Raw genomic sequence first — 18,303 nt, 5'->3', positions numbered from 1 at the left:
CTTGGCCATGCCGTGCAGCATGCAAGATCTTAGTTCCCTGACCAGGAATCAAACTTGTGCCCACTGCAGAGGAAGCCCGGAGTCCTAACAACTGAACCACCCAGGAAGCCCCCCTGTAAAGCACACTTTAAAAATATGAACGCTCTAATAGCAGCCAACACTAAGGAAAAGTGTTTAGGAAATGAAATTCCCCCAACAAGAACCACCAATCTCACTTTTTCACATTTCTTTCTAGCCCCTGCCCGTTCCTGTTGGTATTTTTACATAGTAGTATCATAATAGTAGGTCCAACCATACAGTTACACATGCTGTTTTACATTCTGCTTTTTCTAAAATAAGGAAGTCTTCCTTGTTAAATGGTTTTGATTTTCATAATTTTTAACGTCTATAAATATCTTATCCACTGGGATACTGGACTGCAATTCACTTAAGCACTGACTTCTACTTGACATTACATTAGTCTTTGTATCTTTCACCATAATGATGATTCTTCTCTGTGACTGTCACTGCATCAAGTACTGAAATGCAAACCAAACCCTTGAGAAATCCCTGCTAAAATAAAAGTATTGACCATGCTTCCTAACACCCAAAATAACCCATTTCACCATTTTTTCTTCTTTCTAGCTAAATTTCTAATATAATTTTTGGTTTCATCACACCTCAGGTTAGGTAGACCGCAAATATATTTCCCAAACAGGTTTTTTACCTAGATTTATTTCGATAGTTAATCTCACACATATTTAAGCCACAGGAAGTCCCTTGAGGGAAGGCAATAAAATCCCATACTATCTAATATAAGGTGGACACCTGGCAGGCATTCAATGAATATTAAATATTTTTTAAGCCATCTAAAGCTATCAAACATCAAATTGCTGAACAGGAGATGTCGCTGACCTAACTAGTGCCATCAGTTATTCGTGTAAAACTTCGGCTCATTTAATAATTAGATTGGTTAATAATGTATGAACAGGTGTTCCTTACAGTACACAGAACACAGCCAGGTTCCTTGGTGAGCTATACACGTCTCAGAGATGACATGAAAAGACAAACAGAACTGCAAACAGAACTCCCAGATCTCATGACAAAACAAGCTTAACCCCTTTGACTTCAGCTGTTCAAGTTCAAACTTCAGAGGAAGAAAAGGAAAAAAAAAGTCGTAGTATTAAAACTATGTAGAATTACACAGGCATGTGAATACAAACTGGAATGAAAATAAGAAAATGAGTGTGAATTGTTATGGCGAAGGAATGCTGGAGACTTTTTCCTCTTTATTTTTTGTTTTCTTAGAATAATGCTAAAATGTATAACAAGAAAAATATTCCCGACAAATGCATATTCATTAATCATTACAATTCTTGCTATTACTCAAGTAGACCTAAAGCTGAATGTTCAAATAACTAAGTTCCCCGAGCCCACATCAAGTTTAGCAAATGCAAAGAAACCACCCATCCACCTTAATACCTAAGCCCAGTCAGATACTGAATCGCATGAAGAACTTAATGGTACACTAGAAACTTCGTGCCAATTTAAGATTTTCCTCAACAGGGAGCTAATGGGATTCCAAGAATCATTCAGAATGATACGTGACAGAAACCAACACAATATTGTAAAGCAATTATCTTCCAATTAAAAATAATTTTTTTAAATAGAAGAATTATAAAAGAGAAAAATATTACACAAAAATAAGTAAGTCTTTATAGAGTAAAACTACATCATCCCAGGAACCCATTCTCATCTCATTCTCACTGGTGAAGAGTCATTTCTGAGATTGCTTCCTGCACTAACCTGCCAAGGGAGAAACAATTATGACGAAAAGTCTACCATTCATCATAATTATATACTATTACTTAATACATTAGTTTTCCCAGAAGTAATAATTGGTCAAATAATTTTTTTCAAAATTACTGGAAAGGAATATGGCTTGGTTTTAGCCTTTTTAAGCAAACTCTAAACAGCAGTTTAAAAATCACTGGCTTTAGAATTCCACTCCATTGTATTCCACTAGATCTTCAAGATGTATGTAAATGACTCCTTTAGGACAAAACGGAAATAAAACCACTTTTAATTATCTATAGCAATCACTAAAAAAAAAGGCCACATGCACTCAGGAGCTATAAGAGATGGCACTAAATCAAAGAGGCAGTTTACCACAAATAACGCACTTCTATTTAAAGGGTAAAGGAACTATGCATACACCTTAATTTTAAAATGAGTTCAAAAGAACAGCTAACATCTACTCTAAAACTGTATTACTCTATGCATCCCTTGAAACTCTAATACTGACACTTACAATCTAATCAATGACTAGGTATAAGTAAAAAGGATAGTACTTTCCCTGGAAAACTGAAATTCAAAGCAGGGGGAGGGGAAGAATGAAGAATTTTAACTGAGAGTTAGCTGCCTCTTTTTAGCACTGACATTTCCCAAGTTTTCTGTGAACAGGAAATTTTTTAAATGTGCTGAAATCACCCTTTCAGAATCAAATCCCAGCTACTTTGCCTTTTCTGTGGCTTAGTGTTCTGTTTTGTTTCTAAATCACTGTGATGGTAATATACTTGAAATGAACTGAAATAAAGCTGCCTGAACTGCTTTAAGACCAGAAGCTTTAGGAAACTTCCATAGTTCATCTAAGTTCTTTCATTTTGTCAGAGTGTGGAGCTGGTGAGGCCAAGACTGAAGACCCAAAACATGCCCTCTTTGAGAAGGTAAAGTAATTAAGTTCTTAGGGGAAAAGTCTTGTGTGTCATCTGACATCCTTTAGCCAACCAAGCAAGGACAAGAGGAATCACCAACGCAAAAAAAAAAAAAAGCCAGTACGTCAACCTGTTGGATCTGTGTGTCTTAACATACAGCGAAGACAACTAGAAAGCAAGCCAATTTCTACACAGACCTAAACCACACTGAACTATGAACAAATAAGTTGTGAAAACGACTTAATGATTCTGTTACTTACACGAATGATTCGCACTGAGAGCCTTACCAATTGAAAAGTCATCTCCTGGGACTCTAATGATCGCCACTAGTATTACCTGGTTTAGGAGGTGTTTTCAATATCTCATTTAAAGTAACTTGTCCCGTCACAAGCCTAGTTAAGCATTAAAGCCAAGGCCCAGCCCACCTCTTCTGACTTGAGTCAGGTTTTCTCTACTCCATCTGACTCTCTGAAGAGAATTTAAAATGTACTCGGTTTATCTGCTTTCTCTACCCTCCCTGCAGAATTGAGAGAATGCCTGAAAGATACAATTTCACAAGAATCTTGGCACCTAAGCTATTTATTGTTGAGAGATGACGAATATGACTTCAAGCAAAAGCAAAACTTTCTCAACAGTCAAAAAAAAAAAAAAAAAAAGCGGGGGGTGGGGGTGGGGTAGGGACGGGCAACTCCTCTCCCCAAGTTCAATCAAAGTATTTACAAGTCTTTCTGACCGTCCAGGTTAAAAGGGACATTAAAGTGAAACACCAAGAGGAAGGAGTTTTTCTCCAGAGCGCGTTCTCAGGAGTAACCCCAACTCCCTGCTCTTCTTCCTGCCGCGAGGCACGGGTGTGCGGGGTCTGGACGCCTGGGCCACCGACGTGAGGCCTGGGGGTCCCCGGCTGTCCCGGCCAGGCCGGAGGGCGAGGACCCCCGGGGCGGGGCCGCTCTGACAGCTGGAGGGCCGCGAGCGGGGGCGCGCGGGGCACGGGACCCGGGGCCGGGTGGGGAAGGAGGAAGCGAGCCCGGGGCGCTGGATGCGGGCGCCCTCCTGGAAGGGCAGGGAGACGGGAGGGCGAAAGGGCAGCGGGGCGGGAGCACCGGCGGAAGGGCAGCGGGATGGGACGTGGGGCCCGCGGCACCCCGGGACTCGGTGTCGGCGAGGGAGGGGCGTCCCGCGCAGGCGGGGCGGGAGCGGGGGACGAGGTTTCGGGGCGCGCCGGCCGCCCCCCTCGCCCGGACGCGGGTTTCAGGGGCGGGGCCGGCCGGACCCCACACGGCGGCCGGGGCCAAGGGAAAGGCGCGCCAGGCACCTGCCGCCTCCGCCGCGGCGGCCCCGGGCGATCTGGGCTCTCACCTCTTCGGTTCATGGGCCGGATCCGGACGGCCACTTTCACTTTGGAGTCTCCCATTCTGCCGCCGCCGAGGTTCTCGCTCGGCTTCCGTCTGCCGCGGCCACCGGGCAACTCTTTGGAGCTGACCGGGCGGGAGGGGGCTACGGGCGAGAGGGGCGGGGCCAGGGCGGGGCCTGTGGAGGGGCGGGGCCGGCCCGGGGCTCCCGGCGCGCCCCAGCTGCATGACGGGACTTGTAGTCCCTGTCGGTGGTCTTGGGTAGGCCGGCAGAGCTTCGGGCGCGCTTCCCTCTCTGGAGCTTGTAAATGCCCTTCTGCTTCAACACCATCCTCCCCCTTGCGATTAGTACTGAGACATAAGCTGTCGATGAGCTGATACCTCACCTGAAAACAAACAGTTGAAAAATGGCATTGGCCGACCTTGCGACCTCTTTCAGACTCATTTCCTGCCAATCTTCTGTTTGATCCCAGGCTCAAATTATTTCCTCTGCCTGGATTGCCCTCCCCACCTTGTTTCCTGAAATCACCCTTGAAGACAAATCAAAAGTTACCTCTTCCACAGAGCTTCATAAATCCACAGGTTATCCTATACCAGCCACTCCCTGGACCAGTCAAGACCTTGCGCTCAGGCATCAACCTGGGTTCAAATCCATCCTTAAGTTTCCAGCTGTGTGACCAGACAAGCAATTTGACCACTCTATGCTTGTCTTTTGCATATTTAAAATGAAGACGATGAGAGTGCCTGCTTTATAGGTTCCTAGTCAGGTTCAGTGAGTTAATATAGATGAAGCTCTTAAAACTTTCTGGCACATATGTGCTTAATAAGTCATTGTTTTGCTCAGTTGTAATATTTATGCTGCAACTCGGTCTCTCCTATTTTGTATTTTAAAAACTATATGTTATATGTGTAACCTAGCCTGTAGTAGAGACTCAGTAAACATTTATTACATCAATGAATCAATGAAGTCACACTAAAATGTGGTGTTTGTTAAGCCCTGGCACAGATGCTACCTGGTAGCCTGTGGGCAAGATGGGGCCTGCAAATGTGCCACATCTGGCCCAAGGGAACTGGGCAACACATGAAAATTGGGAAGTTTTTACATGCAATGCTGGGCCTACGTTACATATTAGGAATACTGATAGAACCTGAGTAGCAGTGGCCGCCTTTATAAGAGGCAGATCTGCTTGGATGTGTTTAAATGATAGAGTAGAACTCAGAACAGTTTTACAGGTGAATAAACACAGAAAGCTGGCAAGATTTACCCTTGGGCCAGCCGTCCTATTTTTGAAAGCGCTTCAGTACAAATAAGAGTTGTCCAAAAGTATAAAACACCTCTGAGAGATGTTTAGTATAATAAACAGATGTATAGTAGGAGGAACCATATTCAGTATCCTATGATAAACCATCACGGAAAAGAATAAATATATAGGACTGGTTGACTCCACTGTACAGCAGAAATTAACACAACATGAAATGAGCCTGATACAAAAAAGAAAGCAGTGTATGATTGCACTTATATGCGGTACCTAAAATCATGATTCAGAGACTGAAGGTAGAATGGGGGTTGCTAGGGGCTGAGAGGAAGGGGAATAGGAAGTTGGAGTTTCTTTTTGGGAAGATTAGAAAGGTTCATCAACGACTGAACGGACGTGAGTTTGAGCAAACTCTGGGAGATGGTGAAGGATCATGAGGCCTGGCTTGCTGCTGTCCATGGAGGTCGCAAAGAGTCAGACACAACTGAATGGCTGAACGACGGCAGCAACAGGGGCTTCCCTACAGATCCAGTGATGAAGATTCCGAGTTTCCAAGGCAAGGGACACAGGTTCCGTCCTTGGTTGGGGAGCTAGGATCCCACATGCCATGCAGCATGGCCAAAAAAAAAGAGAAGGTTCTAGAGATGGACGGTGGTGATAGCTGCATAAGAATATGAGTGTATTTTATGCCATTCAACTGAACACCTACAAATGGTTAAAACGGTACATTTGTTATGTATGTTTTACCACAACTAAAAAAAGTAAATCAGTATGTTCTACACCTGAAACTAATATGTTAATTATACCTCAATTTAAAAATAAGGATGGAAAAAGATTAAAAATAGAAAATGCAACCCCAGAGGCACTCTTTACAGGTAGGGAATTTCTTTCTTAGGGGCATTTCCTCTGAGATTTCAGAGGATCTTCTCAGCTGGAGAAGCAGTAGGTGTTGGACAAAATCTTTTGATTTTCACAGCCCAGTAAACAAATAAAGAGAACCAATTTAGATTTTCCAGCTTTTCAATTTTACTAAGGAAATTCTTTAAAAATTAATGGACCAACAAATTGCTGTTTACTATCAGTATCATTCTTTAAAAAAAAAAAAGTTCACATAGAATGTATTTTTATATTGAAATCATTTCCTGGCTTTAAAAACCTCACTCCTACCCTTTTGTCCTTATTTGGCATTGAAAACAGCTTCCCAGGTGGCTCAGTGGTAAAGAAATCTGCCTGCCAATGCAGGTTCAAACTCTGGGTCGGGAAGATCCCCTGGAGGAAGAAATGGCAACCCACTCGAGTATTCTTTCCTGAGAAACCCATGGACAGAGGAACACTGAAAAAACATTGTTGTGGCCCTTAGACTGATTACCAGAGTTTATTCTGGACTGAAACATATTTCCTATTAAACACCTCACAATATGCAAGTTATAACAAATAAAGGTTTGAAATGTGCCGAGGTTCCCGGGCATCCACTGTTCACTTGATATCTCATTTATCACCTCGTGGTGTGGTATTCCCATCTGTTTAAGAATCTTTCACAGTCTGTTGTGATCCACACAACGCATAGTCAATAAAGCAGAAATAGATGTTTTTCTGGAACTCTTGCTTTTTAGATGATCCAGCAGATGGTGGCAATTTGATCTCTGGTTCCTCTGCCTTTTCTAAATCAGCTTGAACATCTTGAAGTTCATGGTTCACATACTGTTGAAGCCTAACTTGGAGAATTTTGAGAATTACTTTGTTAGCGTGTGACATGAGTCCAATTGTGCAGTAGTTAGAGCATTCTTTGGCACTTTCTTTGGGATTGGAGTAAAAACTGACGTTTTCCAGTCCTGTGGACACTGTTGAGTGTTCCAAATTTGCTGGCATATTGCGTGCAGCACTTTCACAGCATCATCTTCCAGGATTTGAAATAGCTCAACTGGAATTCCATCACCTCCACTAGCTTTGTTCATAGTGATGCTTCCTAAGGCACACTTGACTTTCCATTCCAGGATGTCTGGCTCTAGGTGAGTGATCACACCTTCGTGATTATCTGGGTTGTGAAGATCTTTTTAATAAAGTTCTGTGTATTCTTGCCACCTCTTCTTAATATTTCTGCTTCTGTTAGGCCCATACCATTTCTGTCCTTTATTGTGCCCATCTTTGCATGAAATGTTCCCTTGGTATCTCTAATTTTCTTGAAGAGATCTCTAGTCTTTCCCATTCTGTTGCTTTCCTCTATATCTTTACACTGATCATTGAAAACGGCTTTCTGATCTCTCCTGGCTATTGTTTGGAACTCTGCATTCAGATGGGTATATCTTTCCTTTTCTCCTTTGCCTTTCATTTCTCTTCCCCTCACAGCTATTTGTAAGGCCTGCTCAGAGAACTATTTTGCCTTTTTGCATGTCTTTTTCTTGGGGATGGTCATCATCACTGATTCCTGTACAATGTCACAAACCTCCATCCATAGTTCTTCAGGCACTCTATGAGATCTAATCCCTTGAAACTATTTGTCACTTCCTCTGTATAATCATAAGGGACTTGATTTAGGTCATAACTGAAATGTCTAATGATTTTCCCTACTTTCTTCAATTTAAGTCTGAATTTCACAATAAGGAGGTCATGATCTGAGTCATAGTCAGCTCCCAGTCTTGTTTTTGCTACTGTATAGAGCTTCTCCATCTTTGGCTGCAAGGAATATAATCAATCTGATTTTGGTATTAACCATCTGGTGATGTCCATGTGTAGAGTCTTCTTTTGGGTTGTTGGAAGAGGGTGTTTGCTATGACCAGTGAGTTCTCTTGGCAAAACTCTATTAGCCTTTGCCCTGCTTCATTCTGTACTCCAAGGCCAAATTTGCCTGCTACTCCAGGTGTTTCTTGACTTCCTTCTTTTGCATTCCAGTCCCCCATGATGAAAAGGACATCTTTTTTCAGTGTTATAGAAGGTCTTGTAGGTCTTCATAGAACCATTCACCTTCAGCTTCTTCAGCATTACCAGTTGGGGCATAGACTTGGATTACTTTGATACTGAATGGTTTGTCTTAGAAACAAACAGAGATCATTCTGTCATTTTTGAGATTGCATCCAAGTACTGCATTTCGGACTCTTGTTGACTATGGAGAGCTACTCCATTTCTTCTAAGGGATTCTTGCCTGCCCACAGTAGTAGATAAAATGGTCATCTGAGTTAAATTCACCCATTCCAATCCATTTTAGTTCACTGATTCCTGAAATGTCGATGTTCACTCTTGCCATTTCCTGTTTGACTGCCACTCTAGTGCCTACCGTCTTGTTGGACGTGGAACAGACTGGTTCCAAATCAGGAAAGGAGTACGTTAAGGCTGTATATTGTCACCCTGCTTATTTAACTTATATGCAGAGTACATCATGAGAAATGCTGGACTGGATGAAACACAAGCTAGAATCAAGATTGCCAGGAGAAATGTCAATAACCTCAGATATGCAGATGACACTTATAGCAGAAAGCGAAGAAGAACTAGAGAGTCTCTTAATGAAAGTGAAAGAGGAAAGTGAAAAAGTTGGCTTAAAACTCAACATTCAGAAAACTAAGATCATGGCATCTGCTCCCATCACTTCATGGCAAATAGATGGGGAAACAATAGAAACAGTGACAGACGTTATTTTTTTGGGCTCCAAAATCACCGCAGATGGTGATTGCAGCCATGAAATTAAAAGACGCTTGCTCCTTGGAAGAAAAGCTATGACCAACCTAGCATATTAAAAAGCAGAGACATTACTTTGCCAACAAAAGTCCACCTAATCAAAGCTATAGTTTTTCCAGTAGTCACGTATGGATGTGAGAATTGGACTATAAAGAAAGCTGAGCGCCAAGATGATGCTTTTGAACTGTGGTGTTGGAGAAGACTCTTGAGAGTCCCTTGGACTGCAAGGACATCCAACCAGTCCATCCTAAAGGAAATCAATCCTGAATATTCACCGGAAGGACTGATGTTGAAGCTGAAACTCCAATACTTTGGACACCTGATGCAAAGAACTGACTCATTGGAAAAGACCCTGATGCTGGGAAAGATCGAAGGCAGGAGGAGAAGGGGAGGACAGAGGATGAGATGGTTAGATGGCATCACCAACTCGATGGACATGAGTTTGATAAAGCTCCAGGAGTTGGTGATGGACAGGGAAGCCCGGCATGCTGCAGTCCATGGTGTTGCAAACAGTTGGACACAACTGAGCGACTGAACTGAGCTGAACTGATCAACTCATAAATTTTCTTTTTAAAAGGCCAGTTCTGATGACAACTTGAATCTAGCTTTTTGAACAGAAACAAGGAAGGCAGAAAAAGAGAAGTCTTCCAGTTTCTGCAGAAACACTGTATTTCAATTTAAGCTCAAATTTCCAAGAGGATATGGCCCCTGAGGAATTGAAGAGGTGGGGGAATATAACAAGGAAGAGGTGAGGACTCTCTCTAAAGTTCCAAAACCATTTGAATTGTCCTGAAACATTTGATTGGAAGAAATGACAGAAGCTTCCCAAGGGACTGGAGAGAAACACCTCTATGAGCTACACTTCCTTTTGACCTCTATTTCACACTCATCTCCCTCTTTTGACTTCTGCAATAAAGATGAGGCAAGTGCCAGAGACTAGGAATGCCTTTATCTTATCAGGGAAATTTTCCCGAGATAGAGAGAAAGACTAAGATGCAAGTTACAACCTGCTGCCCAGCCCAGACCCTGGGGGCTTTCACACCAGGTAAACTGAGAGCTCCCCTCACCTGGCTGAGAGTGCTGTCTCAGACTCCCTCCAGGAGAGAGGGTAAGTCCAGGTTTCTCTCTTTCGAACTATGAGAAAACTCGTATCTGAGGCACTCCTGTGGACGTTGTCTTGCAAAGCAAGGACTGAAGAACTCAACCGATATTTATGGGGTAGATGCTGCAGTCAAGACAGTTGAATTTTGGCTGTGTTGAAAAGAAGGGCCCTCAGGTTTTTTTGCCCAGACCCTTTGCAGACCTACTTATTCTAAAACAAATAGTTAATTCTACCCAATGCTCTATGGTGACTTAAATGGGAAGGAAATCCAAAAAAAAAAAAAAAAAAAACTAAACAGGAATATGTGTGTGTGTGTGTGTGCTCAGTCACTTTAGTCATGTCTGACTCTTTGTGGCACTATGGACTATAGCCCCGCCAAGCTCCCCTGTCCATGGGATTCACCAGGCAAGAATACTGGAATGGGTTGCCATGCCCTCCTCCAGGGAATCTTCCCAACCCAGGGATCAAACCCATGTCTCCTGTATCTCCTGCCTTGCAGGCAGATTCTTTACCCATTGAGCCACCTGGAAAGCCTGGATATGTGTATACATACGACTGATTCACTTTGCTGTACAGCAGAAGCTAACACCCCACTGTAAAGCAACTGTACTCCACTACAAATTTAAAAATAAAACCAGCTTCCAGTTCACCATCTTGTTGCTTTGATCCACAGTTTCTGATGGTCCCTGTGCAGACTGAGGAAGACATATTTCCCTGGAAGGCTGCCACTTTATAAAATAAGGAGAACTCACAAAGTGAATGATCACCACGTGCCAGGCACTGTCCTGTGTTTACACGTATTAACTCATTAATCCCCACACTAACTCTATGAAGCAGTGACCACTCTCCTCATGTTACAGAAGGGAAAGCTGGACCTGATTAACTTACTGAAGGAGCGACTGTGCTGCTATCATGCTCTGACCCCAGCTCTACCATACTTCACAAATGAAATGTCTCCGTGCAGATTGTTCAGCCCTTGGAAATTTGAAACATCTAATTTTTACCATTTTACGTTCCAAAATAGTATCTAAAACCCTACTACAGTTAAAAACAATAAAGGCGGAACTGGAAGCTAGTTTATATATATATATGTTTGTGTTTTTTTTAAAGGAGGGAATGAGCTAATCTTCAGGGTGGGGAAAGAAAAAAAAAATCTCTCCAGAATAATTAAGGATTTCTCTGCATGCCTCGAATTCAGCTTTGCCAAAGCTCTAAGTTTCTCCAATGATAACTGTCTCTTCCCGTCCCTTCTGGTATTCTGTAGGCATGGGAGAGTGTCTTTTTCAAGTCTCTCCGTCTCCCACACCCAGTACAATCCCTGGTACTTAATAAGCAGTCACTTGATACACTGGAGCAAAGACATTAACAACTCAGCATCATGATTAACCACAGACAGGTGAAATGACTTGCCTCAAGTCATCACAGGGCTAGTAAGGTGCAGGGTTGGAATGCAAACACAAATTTGATTCTGAAAATCTGCGCTGTTTCCACAAAGAAGACAATCCCTAAGTGCCCTCTTATGTATTTTTCATGTGAGTGTTCTTCCTATACATACACCATAGCATTTATTTTTTAGATATTTATCAAGTGCTTATTACCAGGTATTGTGCTCAGCACCCCACATACATCATCTCATTTAAGTTTCACAATGATCCCATGAGGCTTGGTGATATTATTACAGCCTTTGACAGATGGGGAACTGAGACTTCACAGGACAAGTTAACTTGTACACTGGCCTGAGTAAGTAAATGCAAATTCTGGGTCCCCCTGTGTGCCCTTGCACAGGCTTTGAGACCACTGCCACCACCCATCCTGCTTCACAGAGCATCTGGTGCTTCCCTGGGTCCCTCAGCCTTTCCTCACCACACCTGAGTCTTGCCATGATCTAGAGGGTTCCACCTATGAAACTCAATAACTCATCCACAGCCTCCACATCATCCGACATGACTCACTGTCCTGCTGCCAAGCATGAACGCTCTGTCTTTAAGTTCCAGTTCCTCAGCTTACCTGTTTCCTCATACTCGAGCTCCCTCGGGGGCTTGTTTTCTTACCCGCGTGCACACTAAGTCGCTTCAGTCACGTCCAAGTCTTTGCGACTCTTTGGAGTGTAGCCCACCAGGCTCCTCTGTCCATTGGCTTTTCCAGGCAAGATTACAAATGCCATGCCCTCCTCCAGGGGACCTTCCCGACCCAGGACCTGGACCCACGTCTCTTAGGTCTCCTGCAATCTCGCTAGTGCCACCTGGGAAATCCCATGTTCTTACATCTCTAATCTAAACCTCCCTCTTGACTGAGCCATCACCACCACTCATGCCCTCCAAGTTCCCAAACTTAGCTCACTTCCCTTCCCTCGTGGTCCCATACTTGGTCAATGTCATGCTGTGATTTACAAGAAATACAAATTTGGTCACTCAGAGGACCAAAATCTTTGTCTCACGTATTTGACCTTCATCTACAATTGCTTTGCTGGCCCATAGACTCCCCAAATCCTTGGAATTTTCTAAGGGTTGAGAGTGTTCCAGGTGCCTTTTGTTGTGTTAACGAAGCGTCTTTTGGAAAACACTAAGGGTGGGGGTTGATTACCAATGGGACCAACCTGTGATTAACCTCCAGGGAGGGGGCTTGAGGCGAAATCAGTCGCCATGATTGGCCAAGGACTTGTCAACCATGTGTTTGTAACAGAGCCTCCATAAACCCCCTAAAAGGACAGCTTTGGGGCCCATGGGCCCCAAGCTCTATGAGGACAGACATTCCTTTGTCTGGAAAAGTGAAAGAAAGTGTTAATTGTGTCCAACTCTTTGCGACCCCATGGATGTAGCTTACCAGGCTCCTCTGTCCACAGGATTCTCCAGGCAAGACTACTGGAGTGAGGTACCATTCCCTTTTCCAGGGGATCTTCCTGACCCAGGGATCAAACCCTGGTCTCCTGCATTGCGGGTAGACTCTTTATCATCTGAGCCACCAGGGGACCTCATCCTCTATACCTCTTCACCTAGCTGCTGATTCCTATTCTTTAATATCTTGTTATAACAAATCTACTGAGCAAATGTGTTGTCCTGAGTTTTGTGAGTCGTTCTAGCAAATGAATTGAAACCAGGGAGGGAGCCATGAGAACTTCTTATCTCCAGTCCATTGGTCGGAAGTACAGGTAACAACCTGGGCTTGCAATTAGCATCCTGAGTTAGACAGGGTCATTGGAACCCCTAACTCAAAGCCAGAGAGTCAGGAGCACAGGTGACAACCTGGGTTTCACCATTGGTGTCTGAGGTGGCAGGAGGTCTTGTGAGTCTTTTACGTGTGGAATCTGATTCTATGTCCAAGTAGATGGTGTCAGAATTGAGTTGCATTCACAGTCACTGCTGGGGTCCGAGAATAGCTTGTTGGTGTGGGGAGCCCCGCCCCAACACACACACACATGCACACACGTGCTGGAATTGGGCCCAGAAGCCCTGCAGGAGGAAGCGCACACCCAAGCGCCTTGGTGCCCACAGAAATGTGTCTTCTTTGTTCTCAGTGTGGCCCTCAGCTCCCTCTCCCATTCCTCCAGAGCCTTTACCATCTTCATCCCTTTCCCTCAACCCTGAGTCCACTTCTAGGTACCAGCCTTTCTGCCTCCTCCATAGCCAAGCTCCCCAAGATGATCTACACTCACTGTCTTCCTTCCTCACCTCCCTTAGTCAACCAATTCAATCACGCTGCCAGCCCTTCAGCCCCCTTTGACCCATCCTGGCCAGGAGTACCATCACGCCTCAAATAGCAAAGCCAGCAGAGTGCCTTTCCGTTCTCATCTGATTTGATTTCTCTGTGATATTTAGTGTTATCAACCAACCCCTTCTTGATGGTCCTGCTTTCTATGACATCACTCTGTTCTCCTTGTTTGAATCTATTTATTATTTTAGTCAGCTGAGACTTCCCTAGCAGTTCAATGGTTAAGACTACGTGCTTACAACGCAAGGAGTGTGGGATGCATCCTTGGTTGAGGAACTAAGATCCCACATGCTGGGTGGTGCAGTCAAAAAAAAAAATTTTTTTTTTAAGTGTTTTAGTCAACAAACTTCCCTACCTTGTGCTTGACATTACAGTGTTAGGTGCTTGGGATACAAAGATCAAAAAGAGATGCTGACTGTCCTTAAGGGCTAAGAAGTTTGGTTCAGTTCAGTCATTCAGTCATGTCCGACTCTTTGCGACCCCATGGACTGCAGCACGCCAGGCTTCCCTGTCCATTACCAACTCCCAAGATTGCTCAAACTCATGTCCATTAAGCCAGTGATCCCATCCAACCATCTCATCCTTTGCCGTCCCCTTCTCCTCCTGCCTTCAATCTTTCCCAGCATCAGGGTCTTTTCCAATAGGTCAGTTCTTCACATCAAGTACCCAAAGTATTGGAGTTTCAGCTTCAGCATCAGTCCTTCCAATGAACATTCAGGTCTGATTCATTTAGGATTGACTGATTTGATCTCCTTGCAGTCCAAGGGACTCTCAAGACTCTTCTCCAACACCACAATTCAAAAGCATCAGTTTTCCGTTGCTCAGCTTTCTTTATGGTCCAACTCTCACATCCATACATGACTACTAGAAAAACTATAGCTTTGACTAGCTGGACCTTTGTTGGCAAAGTAACGTCTCTTCTTTTTAATATGCTGTCTAGGTTGGTCATAGCATTTCTTCCAAGGAGGAAGCATCTTTATTTTCATGGCTGCAGTCACCATCTGCAGTGATTTTGGAGCCCAAGAAAATAAAGTCTGTCACTGTTTCCATTGTTTCCACATCTATTTACCATGAAGTGATGGGGGCAGATTCCCATGATCTTAGTTTTCTGAATGTTGAGCGTTAAGCCAGCTTTTTCACTCTCCTCTTTCACTTTCATCAAGAGGCTCTTTAGTTCCTCTTCTCTTTCTGCCATAAGGGTGGTGTCATCTGCATGTCTGAGGTTATTGATATTTCTCCCAGCAATCTTGACTCCAGTTTGTGCTTCATCCAGTCCAGCGTTTCTCATGATGTACTCTCCATAGGAGCTAAATAAGCAGGGTGACAATATACAGCCTTGACGTACTCCTTTCCCAATTTCGAAACAGTCCATTGTTCCATATCCGGTTTTAACTTTTGCTTCTTGACCTGCATACAGATTTCTCAAGAGGCAGGTAAGGTGGTCTGGTATTCCCATCTCTTGAAGAGTTTTCCACAGTTTGTTGTGATCCAAACAGTCAAAGTCTTTGGCGTAGTCAATAAAGCAGAAGTAGATGTTTTTCTGGAATTATCTTGCTTTTTCTATGATCCAACAGATGTTGGCAATTTGATCTCTGGTTTTCCTGCCTTTTCTAAATCCAGCTTGGACTTCTCGAAGTTTTTGGTTCATGTACTGTTGAAGCCTAACTTGGAGAATTTTGAGCATTACTTTGCTAGCGTGTGAGATGATTTTGGTTAGATTCCTGGAAATTTTGTAACTTCTTCATTTGTTTTGCTGCCTCTTTTGTTTGTTTCTTAGTGTGGAAACCCCCTTTAAGGGCTGTGCGCTGGGAAAAGAGGAGGTTCAGTGGACTGCTTTGGGAGATCCTGGGTAAGGGTCAAAGGTAAGGGTCCTCCACCCATTTCCAGAGCTGTTGGGATAGGGAAAGAGATAAGCCAATAGCTGAAGTAGCTGCTGAGAAATATAGAAAGCTGGCATGAAAGAAAGGGGACAAAGGACAGAAACACCAATCTGCATAAGAGTAGCTACAGGGGTATAAATTGCAGGGGACTTCTCTGGTAGTCCAGCAGTTTAGGGGGCCTGGGTTCCATCCCTGGTTGGGGAACAAAGATCCCACATGCCACAGCTATGACCCAGCAGAGCCAAAGAAATAAATAAATATTATAAGAAGAAGCTCTGTCTTTAAAAAAAAAAACAAAAATTAATAATTGTAAAAGCTCATATGAGTTCCTTGCCATCAAAAGCCATGTCTCTCCTACCTGTTTATTCCATCCCTGTTGCCACACTCCTATTCTAAGCCTTCTACAGTTCTGGCTTTGAAAGACTCTACATGACCCCTCCCCTGAAGGTACCTCTGGGCAGAAAGCAAGCCTTCGTCCTGGGCAAGGGGTCATGCACTTTGGGGTCATAGAATTAGGTTTCGCCTGAAGTCATAAAGCCACAACTTGGGCTCAGGAAGCTGAATGGAATTGCTTGGATTGTGGGAGATTTCGATGTTTGGGAGAGTTGTCCTGGGTGTTGAAGGCTAAAGGTATCCCCTGAAGTGTGCTCAGTAGGGTAGACCCCTCTTTCCCTGGGATTTCATTTGGAATGAGGTAGGGTTTATGAGCCCTAGAGAGCAAGGTATACCTCTGAAACTTGATTACTTAACAAATTAGTTTCTTTTTTTAAAAGTATTTGTTTATTACTACTTTTCTCATTTATTTGGCTTCACCAGGTCTTAGTTGCAGCATGAGGGCTCTAGTTCCCTGACCAGGGATTGAACTCAGGCCCCCTGCATTAGGAGCACAGAGTCTTAGCCACTGGACCACCAGGGAAGTTCCTAGTTTCCTTTCTTCCCCCTTTCTCTTTGTGCTTAATAAATTTTTAAATTTAATTTTTATTTTTACTGGAATATAGTCTTTTTGTAATTTCTTTCTTTTAATATATTTATTTATCTAGTCTGTCCTGGTTTTTAGTTGCAGGATGCAGGATCTTTACTTGAGGCATGTGGGATCTAGTCCCCTGCCCAGTAATCGAACCCAGGCCCTCTGCATTGGAAGCATGGAGTCTTAGCCACTGGACCGCCAGGGACGTCCCCATATTGGAATATAGTTGATTTACAGTGTTGTGCTGATTTGGGGTGTACAGCTAAGTGGTTCAGTTATATAGATACATATATCCCATACATATACATCTCCTTTTCAGATTCTTTTCCCAGAGAAGTTATTACAGAATATTGAGCAGAGTTCCCTGTGATATACAGTAGGTGCTTGTTGATGATGTTATAAACAGTAGCATGTCTGTGTTAATCCCAAACTCCTGATTTATTCCTCCCCCACTAGTAAAGTTTTCTTAAATGTATGTGTATTTGACCTATGCTGCTGCTAAGTCGCTTCAGTCGTGTCCGACTCTTAGCAACCCCATAGACAACAGCCCACCAGGCTCCCCCATCCCTGGGATTCTCCGGGCAAGAACAGTGGAGTGGGTTGCCATTTCCTTCTCCAGTGCATGAAAGTGAAAAGGGAAAGTGAAGCCGCTCAGTCATGTCCGACTCTTCTCGACCCCGTGGGCTGCAGCCCACCAACCTCCTCCGTCCATGGGAGTTTCCAGGCAAGAGTGCTGGAGTGGGGTGCCATATAGGGGGAAGCAAAAGAAGGGACTTTTGACAGAGCTTTAAAAGGGAAGAGATCTACCTCTGAGGCCGATGTGGTGAAGGCGGTGGGGATGGGGGAATGACCACAACACCAGTCAATCAGAAGTAAGATCTGAGATGCCAGGGCTCTTCATACCAACCTTACATCCCTGGATTTTACTTCATTATAGAAGGTGGCATCCCCTTCCTTACAGGAGAATGAAATGGCAAACCACTGCAGTATTCTTGCCTGAAAAATTCCATGGACAGAGGAGTCTGGCAGGCTGCAGTCCATGGGGTCACTAAGAGTCGGACACAACTGAACAAACACAAAAACACCCCCTTACTTGCCCCTCGTGACTTGGGAGGTCTCTCTTACCCTGCACTTTTGCTCACATTTCTATCTTTCCTAGGATGTCTTCCCTCCCTCTGCCAGCTAACTTCTAACCACTTGAACGCTGTTTTCTTCATACAGGCACCCTCTGCTAGTCCTACACACCTTAATGTTCACTTCTGGCTCTGTCCCATATGAGCATCCGTGACACACTGATGTAAGTAATGTGTGTGCACGTGCGCTAAGCTGCTTCATGTCTGATCTTTGCGCCCCTGTGGTCTGTAGCCCACCAGCCTCCTCTGTCCATGGGATTCCCCAGGCAAGAATACTAGAGTGGGTTGCCATCTCCTCCTCCAGGGGATCTTCCTGACCTAGAGACTGAACCCGCATCTGTGTAGGTCTGATCTCTAATTATGTGGAGAACCCAGCCATGATGATGTCTTCGGTATTGCTCCAGGTGACAAGCACACAGCCAACTCCATCTGTACCAGGAGACTGAACTATTTCAATTTAAAAGACACAGAATGGAAGGGCCAGGAGGCAAGAGGGGGGCTTTACATTCATTATTTTGACTCTTATTCTACAGGGACAAGAAATTC

At 43.9% G+C, this 18,303-nt stretch overlaps 1 protein-coding gene across 1 annotated transcript in view; it reads right to left on the bottom strand.

The window, feature by feature from the left end:
• The window catches only part of KIF13B (kinesin family member 13B), a 201,505-nt gene extending 197,352 nt beyond the window's left edge, over positions 1–4,153 (bottom strand). Inside the window, exon 1 of the mRNA XM_052645142.1 lies at positions 4,050–4,153. Within this exon, the coding sequence (XP_052501102.1) occupies positions 4,050–4,104 (55 nt within the window). The 5' untranslated portion in view covers positions 4,105–4,153. The remainder of the gene's footprint in view (positions 1–4,049) is intronic.
• Positions 4,154–18,303: the final 14,150 nt, after the last annotated feature.

The sequence above is a fragment of the Budorcas taxicolor genome, chromosome 8 (genome assembly GCF_023091745.1).
Source record: "Budorcas taxicolor isolate Tak-1 chromosome 8, Takin1.1, whole genome shotgun sequence".
Classification (NCBI taxonomy): Eukaryota; Metazoa; Chordata; class Mammalia; order Artiodactyla; family Bovidae; genus Budorcas; species Budorcas taxicolor.
Note: the sequence above shows the minus strand (reverse complement) of the source record. Positions and strands in the feature narration are given on the sequence as shown.